General features: G+C 39.3%; 1 protein-coding gene across 1 annotated transcript in view; it reads left to right on the plus strand.

Annotated features, from left to right (window-relative positions):
• The first annotated feature begins 12 nt into the window (after window positions 1–12).
• Window positions 13–12,559, plus strand: part of Spt5 (Transcription elongation factor subunit Spt5) — a 32,786-nt gene continuing 20,239 nt past the window's right edge. Inside the window, exons 1-8 of the mRNA XM_071689616.1 lie at window positions 13–113; window positions 2,432–2,518; window positions 2,700–3,011; window positions 5,455–5,592; window positions 8,697–8,791; window positions 10,341–10,478; window positions 11,807–12,041; window positions 12,281–12,371. Coding sequence (XP_071545717.1) covers window positions 2,447–2,518; window positions 2,700–3,011; window positions 5,455–5,592; window positions 8,697–8,791; window positions 10,341–10,478; window positions 11,807–12,041; window positions 12,281–12,371 — 1,081 coding nt within the window. The 5' untranslated portion in view covers window positions 13–113; window positions 2,432–2,446. The remainder of the gene's footprint in view (window positions 114–2,431; window positions 2,519–2,699; window positions 3,012–5,454; window positions 5,593–8,696; window positions 8,792–10,340; window positions 10,479–11,806; window positions 12,042–12,280; window positions 12,372–12,559) is intronic.

The following is a 12,559-nucleotide window of genomic DNA, read 5'->3' on the forward strand; positions in this document are numbered from 1 at the left end:
CCGTGGCCAATGGCGGCAGCTGGGCACAACATCAGTTCAGCCATCTTGCAAGTGAGAGTAGGACGCCTAGAGATTCTGCTCCGTGACAGTCGCACTTGTCTTCAGAAATTACGGTAGGTGTGCATGTAATTCACCGTCAGTATATGTTTTACTGCTTTCTGTGGTGTTTACTGAGACTATAGACTGTGAGGGATGGATGAATATATCTAAGTTTGTGTATCGTAGGGAGGAGCTTCTGATTAATGTACATCGGACATAAATAAACCATTATTTTTCTCGGTAAAATAGCAGCTGCGGGTTTGTCTCTCTTTTTTCTAACTACCTGTGACGCTGTTGAAATTGATGCTTCTGTTTAGCATATGTTTATTGGAAGTGGTTTTTTCTTCCAAAGAGTTTTACCCATCAGAAACTACAACACTCCTGGACAAACTTGAGTCCCACTGTCACCCCTGGGGCTTGTAGGCGTCATCCATCACGACACCAACACCGTTTCAACTCGTCCCCGGGATATCCTTTTTATGCCCACGGGACAACTACCATTAAAGAAGCCACCGAGCACTTACTACTCAGTTTCATGGCATAATTTCCCCCTTGTAGTTCTCAGCTCTGTCGCCCACCTTAGGAAAGCCTCAGTGTCTTACCCCACACCTCCACCCCATACCACCTCTGCACTCTGTAAACATGCAAACCTGAAAAAAAAAAAAAATCGTTGATGTCTATGATCTCGAACCGTATCGTCTGTCAACTAGAGAATGACCGTTGCTCATCCATCCTTGAAGATTATTATTTTTTTTTTTTTTTTTACGTAAGTCAACTCGGTGGTGGTAGTATTAGGGTCAAGAGACACGAGGAAACTGAGGTCGAATGATAATGCTGACCTGTTGTAGTAAGTGTAAATCAAATAATGTGCTCATTTCACATTGAAAGACTGTTTATATGTTGAAGTTATTGATTTTTTTTTTTTTAACAAAACATGCAATACTCCAGTGTTCTCCCCCATGTTCTATTGTCGGTAAGAGTCTAGGATAGAGATGCCACTTCAGTAAGTTTCATATCATATGGAGTCTTTGTTGCTTCTGTAAGGAATGGCATAAGTATGTGGGATTTTTCTTTATTACCCTGTAAAATTATATTTCATATTTGATGACAATTAACTCGATAGTGGTAGGTTCGTTTGGGATAGGGAAAATGTGGAGTTATGATACTATAATGTTATAATATATGGTAATCAAGATATGCACCTTTAACAATTAAAAACTGCATTTAGAAGAATACTGTAGGCAGAGATATAGTGGAAGAATTCGTGGAATGTATGGAAGGGAGGCATGGGGATAAATGGAGACTTTTACCGCGACCATCCCCTTGATGGTGGTGCCCAAAGGGAATGGGCATTAGAGACTTAGAAGACTGCATTTGAGAAGAATTTGTTGATATTAATGTGTATCATGAAAAGTACGGAGCTTCACTTGTATCCACCATGTTCTTTAATTTGGTTAGCATTGTAAACAGCAAGTTCAGACGTTTATGTTATATAAGCATCTGACCCCGTGCTGGAGGGATCTCATTAGCATTAATATGAGCCATGAATTATGAACTCAACGTACTTGCAAAACTCGAATTGTTGGATTCATATGTTGCAAGGTATGGTGACATATACTGGAATGCATTAGTTGTAAATGATAATAGGCATTTCTGCACATTTCAGATATATTTTATAATGGCATCATTCAATTTGTGTATTAACATACAAACTGAATAAAGCTTGATAGAATCTGAACAAGCATGCACCAAGTGAATGTTTTTTGTCAGCCATCTTTAGGACAGTCACTTTTCTAATGTCCTTGAGCATGGCGTGAGGGCATTAGAAAGAACTTCGAGATGCTGAAGGAATTCCTGCTCTTCATTTACTGTTTGCAAGATTATAACAGAAGTGTTACAAATGCATAACTTAAACTTTCCACTGTTGATTTTCAATGTTTTTATCCACATTCTCCCAGTTTCAAAGCCTTGCCCACAGTACTTAAATTAGAATTGATGGAGTTTCAAGTGCGGTGCCAAAAATCTTATGCCCAGTATCACCTCAACACATTGTATTGATGCGGTTTTGAAAAATTTGTTGACTCTATTATATAGAAAGGTGACATTTGCAAACTAGGAAATGACCTGTTGGATGGAGGAGAGTTGGGTGGTTTAAAGGGATTTACAATGGATACTGTGTTGATAGGTTCTCAGATGTTCAGGATTTTTAATTAGCTAGTTGTGGTTGAATTTATCTTTTAGTGCTATAATGCAATTGGTCCAAAAAAAATTTATATGGAAGTTAAATTGGTTGTCAAGGCCAGTTTTTGGGCAAATAGTTACTTGGAGTAAAGTCATTCATGTATGTGTGCATGTTTAAACTTTTCTAATATATGTTTTTATATTTCTCCAGATATTACCAAATACAATGTCTGAGAGTGATGGAAGCTACCACTCGGACTCTGAGCAAGAGAAGTCCGTGGCAGGAAGTGATAGTGAGGTGAGTTTTTATTGTTGTTGTTGTTATTACCGGTACTGCTCCCAGTAATTCCAAAAGGATGAAGTGTTTAGGCTCTTGATACTATCTAAGACACTAATGAGATTGTATAGTTGTGTTTTAGGTTGGTCTATTTTAGTAGGATCAAGAATTCTTCTGAAATTAGTTGTCGTGTATTTTACAGGGTGATACTCGAAGAAGTCGAAGTCGTAGTCCTAGTGGTAGCCGTGGACGGTCACCAAGCAGGAGCAGAAGTCGCAGTGCCAGTGGTAGTCGAAGTCGAAGTCGCAGCCGCAGTAGGTCTGGCAGTAGGAGCAGAAGCCCTAGTAGGAGCCGGAGTCACAGCAGAAGCAGGAGTAGAAGCAGAAGTGGAAGTAGAAGCAGGAGTAGGAGTCGCTCTGTAAGGTCAGACGAAGCTGCCGAAGCACGAAGTGGGGAGGAGGAAGAGATAAGTGGAGATGAAGAACCAGCAGATGGAGAAGATATTGCTAATTCTGTGAGTATCTTGTTTCACAGGTTTTTTGCCTCTTTTAGGGTCTTATCTTTTGTTGTTAGGTCCAGTTATACATGAAATTTTTCATCCTGTTTTACAAGCTTGTACTAAAAGCATATTTAATTGCAAAGGCATGCACATCACTGTGAGATTACTGGGTCAGAAGCCATTTGAGCATTTGTCATCATCCATCCATTAACTTTTCAGATTTCATACTTATCCTCTGAAACTACTGTAACACCGAGGTAAAAATGGTTTGTCAAAAATTTCCATGAAAATCTGTGAAATGTACTCATCTCCTGATTATTGGAACAAGTTTAGTTTTGTCAAGATTTGACACGAAAGTCTCCTCCCAAACTACTGAGCTAGTTTGAACCAAAGTTGGCAGGGATCATTCTTAGATAATCCTTTTGAGAACTTTCTGGGTACCCTGACCATCATTCATATTTCGTATAGAATTATTCCACATTAAACTCATTACATAATTATCATTTATTCTTTTTTTGTGTGTGTGAACCATGTTGTTGTAAAAGATTTACTCAATGACACAAATTGATCATATTATTATTATTATTATTGTTATTATTTTTTATTATTATTTTGCTTTGTCACTGTCTTCCGCGTTAGCGAGGTAGCGCAAGGAAACAGACGAAAGAATGGCCCAACCCACCCACATACACATGTATATACATACACGTCCACACACGCAAATATACATACCTATACATCTCAACGTATACATATATATACTCACACAGACATATACATATATATACACATGTACATAATTCATACTGTTTGCCTTTATTCATTCCCATCGCCACCCCGCCACACATGAAATAACGACCCCCCCCCTCATGTGCGCGAGGTAGTGTTAGGAAAAGACAACAAAGGCCACATTCGTTCACACGCAGTCTCCAGCTGTCATATGTAATGCACCGAAACCACAGCTCCCATTCCACATCCAGGCCCCACAGAACTTTCCATGGTTTACCCCAGACGCTTCACATGCCCTGGTTCAGTCCATTGACAGCACGTCGACCCCAGTATACCATATTGTTCCAATTCACTCTATTCCTTGCATGCTTCTCACCCTCCTGTATGTTCAGGTCCCGATCGCTCCAAATCTTTTTAATTCCATCCTTCCACCTCCAGTTTGGTCTCCTGCTTCTTGTTCCCTCCACCTCTGACACATATATCATCATTGTCAGTCTTTCCTCACTCATTCTCTCCATATGTGTAAACCATTTCAACACTCCTTCTTTGCTCTCTCAATTACACTCTTTACCACACATCTCTCTTACCCTCACACTACATACTGTCCACAAACATTTCATTTCCACCATATCCACCCTTCATGCAACCATACCTATGGCCCATGCTTCACAACCATATAATATTGTTGGAACTACTGTTCCTTCAAACATACCCATTTTTGCTCTCCAGATCCTTCACCCCCCTCCCCCACCCTGTGAATCACCTCTGCTTCCATGGTTCCATTCACTGCTAAGTCCTCTCCCAGATATCTAAAACACTTTACTTCCTCCAATTTTTCTCCATTGAAACTTTCAAAGCAATTAACTTTCCCACAACCCTGCAGAACCTCATAACATTGCTCTTATTCACATTACTTTCAACTTTCTCCTTTCACACACTTTTTCAAACTCAGTCACCAACTTCTGCAGTTTCTCATTCAAATCAGCCACCAGTGCAGCATCATCGGCAAACAACAGTTGAGTTATTTCTTAGGCGGCCCTCTCATGCCCAACTGGCTGCATACCCACCCTTATCTCTAAAACTTGCATTTACCTCCCAAACCACCCCATCCATAAACAACCATGGGGACATTCACACACCCTGCCGCAGACCAACCTTCATTGGGAACCAATCACAATGACAAAAAAAAAAAACATTTGAGCCAGAAAAGCAGTACAGGCTGATGAAAGCCTTGGATATATTGTTTGATATATTGTCAACCATTTTTGTCAGACAAAATTTGTAATGGTGGTGGCCATAATGGTGTATACCATTGTACTACAAATTTTCATGAACCAGGTATAATTACTTACCTTCCTTATTCCTGAACCACATTTTCAGTGTTGTTACAGTTTTGAGAAGTAAACAAACAGTGCTGCTGCTTTTCAGTTTTCAGCTTGGAGTTGCATTGAGGATTGGAGGCCCCTGAATAGCAAAAGGTTTTGCCTTTTTATGACTTTAATCTTCACAAAGATTCTTTGCCTATGTAGATTGTTCAGGATTCTCTATATCTTCATATTTCTACTTCAGAAGTATAGAAGCACAAAATATAAGAGAATCTGAGAGCAATATATATTTCCATTGTCTGTCAAATGTTAATTGCACAGATTTTTAAGATTGCTGTCATAGTATTAGTCTCATTTATGTAATTTTTTGTGAATTAATGGAACAAATATCTCATATCTTCCAGGAGGAATATGACAGTGAAGAGGACGAAGATGAAGAGAGGCATGCAAAGAAAAGGAGGAAGCGAGGTGCAGTTTCTGATTACTTCTTAGAGGAAGCTGAAGTAGATGATGATGAAGGTGAAGATGATGAAGATGATGATGTGAGTTTTTTGAGTTTAGGATAATAGATTTACCTTTTTCTGATAGTGATATTTTCTAGATGTAAGATTAATAATAATGATGTATATAATGATATATTTTCTATACCTAGTTGCCTCTCCTGCCTTAGCATGGTTTGCATTAGGAACAAATGAACAGTGGCCTCATTCACTAACAGTGGCCTCATTCACCAACAGTGGCCTCATTCACTTCCATTCTTTAGCTCAAATGCATTTAGTTGTGAAAAGTAAGCCTACCATCCACATCCAAGCTGCTTTTTTTTTTTTTTCCCGCGTTTGCGAGGTAGCGCAAGGAAACAGACGAGAGAAATGGCCCAACCCACCCCCATACACATGTATACACATACGTCCACACACGCAAATATACATACCTACACAGCTTTCCATGGTTTACCCCAGACGCCCCACATGCCCTGATTCAATCCACCGACAGCACGTCAACCCCGGTATACCACACCGCTCCAATTCACTCCATTCCCCGCCCTCCCCTCACCCTCCTGCATTTTCAGGCCCCGATCACACAAAATCTCCCTCACTCCATCCCCCCACCCCCAACCCGGTCTCCCTCCCCTCCTCGTTCCCTCCATCTCCGACACACACATCCTCCTGGTCAATCTCCCCTCACTCACTCTCTCCACGTGACCAAACCATTTCAAAACACCCTCTTCTGCTCTCTCAACCACGCCCCCCCCACTTCCACACATCTCTCCCACCCTCACGCCACCTACTCGATCAAACCACCTCACACCACACACTGTCCCCAAACATCTCGCCTCCAGCACATCCATCCTCCCGCGCACAACCCCATCCACAGTCCATGCCTCGCAACCATACAACATACATGCTATATGATTGCGAGGCATGGGCCATAGATAGGGCTGCACAGAGGAGGGTAGATGTGCTGGAAATGAAATGTTTGAGGACAGTATGCGGCGTGAAGCAGTTTGACCAAGTAAGCAACGCAAGGGCAAGAGAGATGCATGGAAACGAAAAGAGTGTGGTTGAGAGAACAGAGGGTGTGTTGAAATGGCCTGGACATATGGAGAGAATGAGTGAGGAAAGATTGACAGAGAGGACACGTGTGTCAGAGGTGGAGGGAAGAAGGAGAAGCTGGAGACCACATTGGAGGTGGAAGGATGGAGCGAAAAAGATCCTGAGCGATCAGGGCCCAAACATACAGAAGGGTAAGAGGTGTTCAAGGAATAGAGTGAATTGGAATGATGTGGTATACCAGGGTCACCCCTGCTGCCAATGGACTGAACCAGGAGATGTGAAGCATCTGGAGTAAACCATGGAAAGCTGCTTCATATGCCCTTTTTCAACCTATTGATGGGATTTCATCTCCCTTAGTACCACATTGATTCAGTTCATTCTGTCCTATGCATGCTTGTCACCCTCCTGAATGTTTAGATCTTGATACCCCTATGCCTCCTTGACTCCATTCTTCTTACATTTCCTTCATAAGCAGCCCATAGATGGTCAAATATTCTTGCCTTACATAGTGCTTGATTATACATTTTGTGCATGTGTGGGTGTGATTGAAGGTATGACCAACATGCTTGATGAAGATTAAACAAGTTTGATATTTTCTCGTCATACACGAGGTTCATCATACATGCTTGACCGTTTGTGGCATTGCTTGATCAAATAACCTCAGTTGAGTAGCTGCAGCCATGACTATAAAAATAAAACTCAAGCAAGAGTGATATGAAAACTTATTTGAAAAAATGAAAGAAATCATTGTCATCTACAAAGATCACATTCTCAAGAAAGATCAATTTTTCCATACAAGCTACAGGTGAGAGTTAAAGAAATACTCAGCAGTGAAAAATCTGGAGCGGGCACGAAGGATATATATCAGCCCTCTCTGTGGTTTTTTAATGGCCCTCATTTCTTACATGATCAAAAAGTTCAACAAGAAGGAATATCTATTTGATGCTTTCTAAGTTTATATAGCATACTAGTCCATATCCTATACAAGCAGGTCTTGATACTTTTGAATATATTAATTAAATATTGAATATTACTAATGCAAATCATTTGTAAATTGCGTGTTTTGGAATGGTTTTGAAATCAAACATTTAATGGTTATATTGCTTACCTAATTACTGTTTGATAAGGCCTAGGAACATGCATACTAATATGCCAAAAACATTTTCCACGATGCAGCAAGCTGATGATAACCAGTGATTGAATATTTCCACTTCTTTGGATAGACTCCGATGTGCATAGGGTTTCATTGAATTATCCATCAAAGGAAATGCGGTCCCAAAGAACATGATACAACATCATTGCTGCCAGTTGGAGTTCTTTGTTCAGGGATATGCAATGTTTTTTCCTTCTGCTGTTTAGAGAAGTTGGTATTTGCAAAAATGCCTCTGTCTGACACCCAACCATTTGATCCTACATCATGCATCGTGAATTCATAATTTGCATAGAGTAATGCCTTCAAAACTATACTGAGTGTTTATAGTTATCGTTGTATGAGGCAGATCCACGGGGTTTTGTTATTTCAGCATGTTTGCCATCTGTGGTACTGATACATTGTGGAAAGTTCCATAGATTCTGAAATGCATCTGCTTCATTCATCCATTCTTCTTCAGTCTGCAGTATCTGTAAGCAATAAAAAGACTATCCTTGTATCAGCCTTTGTATGCAGACAGAATGAAACAGGCAAATTTTTTTTTTTTTCAAATCAGAGAGAGAGAGAAAGCACTTCACATATTCTTTATAGCATGGTACACGCGATAAGTATTACTGTCAATATTTTCTGTACTGTCAGTATTACTGGTGTTTGTGTCGTACTGGTATACTGTCAGTATTGAAAATTTGTACTGATGTATTTTCAACTTAACAGCTGGTACCTGCATAAGTTCATTGTACCTGACTGGTTCAGTTATACTTTGGAGAAACTTTATTAGGTGGTAAAGGTAGCTGAGTCCACAAAATGAACTTACATGCATGATATTGCAAGATGGATACTCTTTTTTCCTTTCTGGGATATTTTTGATAATTGTAGTCCCATATAGGTTGTTCGCTGTGATTGTATTTTTACCTGTATTTTACCTTTTGCATTTGTTTTTCAGGGAGATTATTATGATCTTTTGGGTAATGAAAAAGAGGAAGTTGGTGTTACTGCCCGTGAGATTGAAGCCAATCGCAGGGCCCACAGTGTCTGGGAGTAAGTTATCTTTATACATTACTTTTATCCCACTTCTTTTAAGATAAGGTTAGAAATGAGAGGATAGTTCATGATGATAGATGCACATGACTACTTGTCTTATTTATGCTGGTTGTAGGCACTGTTTAGAGTATAGGAATGGACATAAGGTTATCTTTTACTTAACTGAGAGGAAATTTTCCAATCTAAAGTCATTAATTTGTACATCATCTCTGCCTTGAGTTTAGCTGTTTATTGTATTTTAGTAGAAAATTATATCATACATTGATATAATGTATGAAGTGGATCATAGGGTGGGGGAGGGGGCGAAAATTTTGGGAGCCTTGAAAAATGTGTGGAAGTCGAGAACATTATCTCGGAAAGCAAAAATGGGTATGTTTGAAGGAATAGTGGTTCCAACAATGTTGTATGGTTGCGAGGCGTGGGCTATGGATAGAGTTGTGTGCAGGAGGATGGATGTGCTGGAAATGAGATGTTTGAGGACAATGTGTGGTGTGAGGTGGTTTGATCGAGTAAGTAACGTAAGGGTAAGAGAGATGTGTGGAAATAAAAAGAGCGTGGTTGAGAGAGCAGAAGAGGGTGTTTTGAAATGGTTTGGGCACATGGAGAGAATGAGTGAGGAAAGATTGACCAAGAGGATATATGTGTCGGAGGTGGAGGGAACGAGGAGAAGAGGGAGACCAAATTGGAGGTGGAAAGATGGAGTGAAAAAGATTTTGTGTGATCGGGGCCTGAACATGCAGGAGGGTGAAAGGAGGGCAAGGAATAGAGTGAATTGGAGCGATGTGGTATACAGGGTTTGACGTGCTGTCAGTGGATTGAATCAAGGCATGTGAAGCGTCTGGGGTAAACCATGGAAAGCTGTGTAGGTATGTATATTTGCGTGTGTGGACGTGTGTATGTACATGTGTATGGGGGGGGGGGGTTGGGCCATTTCTTTCGTCTGTTTCCTTGCGCTACCTCGCAAACGCGGGAGACAGCGACAAAGTATAAAAAAAAAAAAAAAAAAAAAAAAAACATTGATTGTGGCCATTGAACATGAAAATTTACTTTTTCCTCTTTGTAAATCTTAGATTCAGAATGTGCCCAGCTGAATTCCTATAAAGTCTAACAGCTGTATTACTAAGTCCTAGAATGATAAAGAAAAGAATACCAGACCTGAATGTAAGAGTGAAGTGGCAAATTGTAACCTGAATAGAGTAGATTGATCATTGAATACAGGGGCTTACAGAAAAATCCTTTCTAGTATTTAGATTGCAGAAATACTGAGATCATGTTTTCGTCAGGGCATGATTATTTTTGTTTTATTATGATTGCCTCATTTTGTGTGGGACACCGGGGAGATATACTGAAGTCTTTACTAAATACTTTGAGCCTTGATATTTGGTCTGATTACTACAATGTAAAATGTGTTGTGTTTGAAATGACTGAAGAAATTCTACATGGAATATCGAGATTTAGCTCTGTGAAATTCTTTATTTGCTAGACATAGGTCATTTTGAAAAAAGTAATAGATTAAAGCCCAAATTAATATTATTCCCTGTTTCAGCAATGAACGTGAAGAAGAAATTGAGGAATATTATAGACGCAAGTATGCTGAAGAGACATCAGCAGCCATGCGTTTTGGTGAGGGAGGTGAGGAGATGAGTGATGAAATCACCCAACAGACTCTGCTTCCTGGTGTTAAGTAAGTATTTCATTGTGTACCTGTATTAATTAGTTAGATTAATTTTTTTTATTCAATTTAGACTTATTTGTCAACCTTTAGTAAGATTGGTCTGGTTTCTCATGAAGAGCTTTTGCAGTAGAGTGACTGATGTATAAAGATCATATTGCAAATTTTGTTAATTTGTTCAGTCCATCTATATCTCTGATGCCCATTCCTTCCAGGAACTCCCATCAAGGGGATGGCCACGGCAAAAGAGTCTCCACTTGTCCCTGACTTTACACTCCTTTCATACACCACTCCATGCATTCTTTCTTTTCTCTTCCTCTCCAGTACTCTCCCACTTTACTTCCCCGTGTCACAGGTCACAGGTGGTCTTCCTCTAACACCAACCCCTTTGATCATACTATCTTGTAATTTCCCCATCTTGCACTCTTTCTGGATGCCCAAACCATCTCAAAGTTTTGCATTTCACCCTCTCTACCATTCTACAAATGATTACCTTTGCATTCCTTGTCAGTTTATATCTCTCATACATCTTATTACTTGATTCATTCCATTTAGTCATGCTACATGCTCCTTTGAAATAACATTGGAAATTTTAGAAAGCATCATTGATGTACATTATGCTGCAACTTTAGGCTAGTTAGGTTTTGATGAGATGGGATACTATTTTCTTGGGATTGGTATCTGTCTATCTAGGTATATGAGGAGATATGGATATTATCTTTCTGGGTTGGCTTCAGTGTATAATAGGCATTTGGCACACTTTACTCCTCGGTGATTAACAGGACACCACAAAAGGATACACAGATATGCATGTTTTAGGTGAAACAAGAGAGAGTAGACTAGATTTTTTTTTTAACAGTTATGTTAACCCTGGGGATCGGGAAAAAGAATTTTACATGTTTCCTCTCCATGTCATAAAGGATAGATATGAAGGATGGGAGCAGGGAGCTGGAATTCTTGTACTCGAACAACATTACTTTTCAAATGTTGGAACAGAGAAAGGAGCTGAAATAGGATTTCTCCTTTAAGGAAAATTTCTGATAATACCTAGTTAATGTGGGAAACAGTGAAAAGATGTACGAGAAGAATTTGTTGAGTAGTGTTAGGAATACTGTACAAAGTAAGAGGGTTAGTTGATATCCTGTATCACCTTATAGTGATTTTAGATGAATGCTATGCTTACACTAGAAGAAATTGGAGTGAATGACATTAGTCAAGACAAATACTGAGAAGTTTAAAAATGATTGTTGATTATTGCATAATGCCTCTCATGCTTATGGTTTTTATTTGCTTAAATATGTGTTAATTTGTGTTAAGCTCTAAATGCAATTTCTCCACAGAGACCCTAATTTATGGATGGTGAAGTGTCGCATTGGAGAGGAGAAAATAACATGCTTGCAACTGATGCGCAAGATGATTGCATATCAATTCACAGAAGAACCTCTTCAGATTAAGTCTGTTGTGGCCCCAGAAGGTGTGAAGGGATATATTTACATTGAGGCATACAAGCAGGCTCATGTAAAAGCAGCTATGGAAGGCGTATCAAATCTCCGACTTGGGATATGGCGGCAGACTGTAAGTGTTGTTATGTCTATGTATTTTGAGAAATCTTTTTTGAAACATTTGTATATGTGATTCCAAGAAACTTTCCCTTGATGCAGACTTATGATTTTATTTAACCTCAGTTTTTGTATTATGTGAATGTGAACTGAGTGTAAGACCATTTTCTCATATTTAGAATTTTATGGATGATATTTACTTCATAACATTTAATACTTAATTTTTCATGAAATTCAATTGTTTGAATTTTTCAGATGGTACCAATCAATCAAATGACTGATGTTTTGCGAGTGGTGAAGGAGGTTCCAACTTTGAAACGTGGAGCATGGGTACGATTGAAGCGAGGTAATGAATAATGTGTATTGTACCATTATCTGTTTTCTTTAGTTTTAATATAGCATTTGCAAATAAGTGATAAACAGAAAGTTGTAGGAAGTTGGAGATGATCTTGACAGCTCCACTGCATTTGACAGGGTGTGGTATAAGTCTAAATACCCATTCTTTGGCTTCTTTGCTTTTCTTCATTCCCATGT

This window comes from Panulirus ornatus, chromosome 47 (genome assembly GCF_036320965.1).
Source record: "Panulirus ornatus isolate Po-2019 chromosome 47, ASM3632096v1, whole genome shotgun sequence".
Lineage (NCBI taxonomy): Eukaryota > Metazoa > Arthropoda > Malacostraca > Decapoda > Palinuridae > Panulirus > Panulirus ornatus.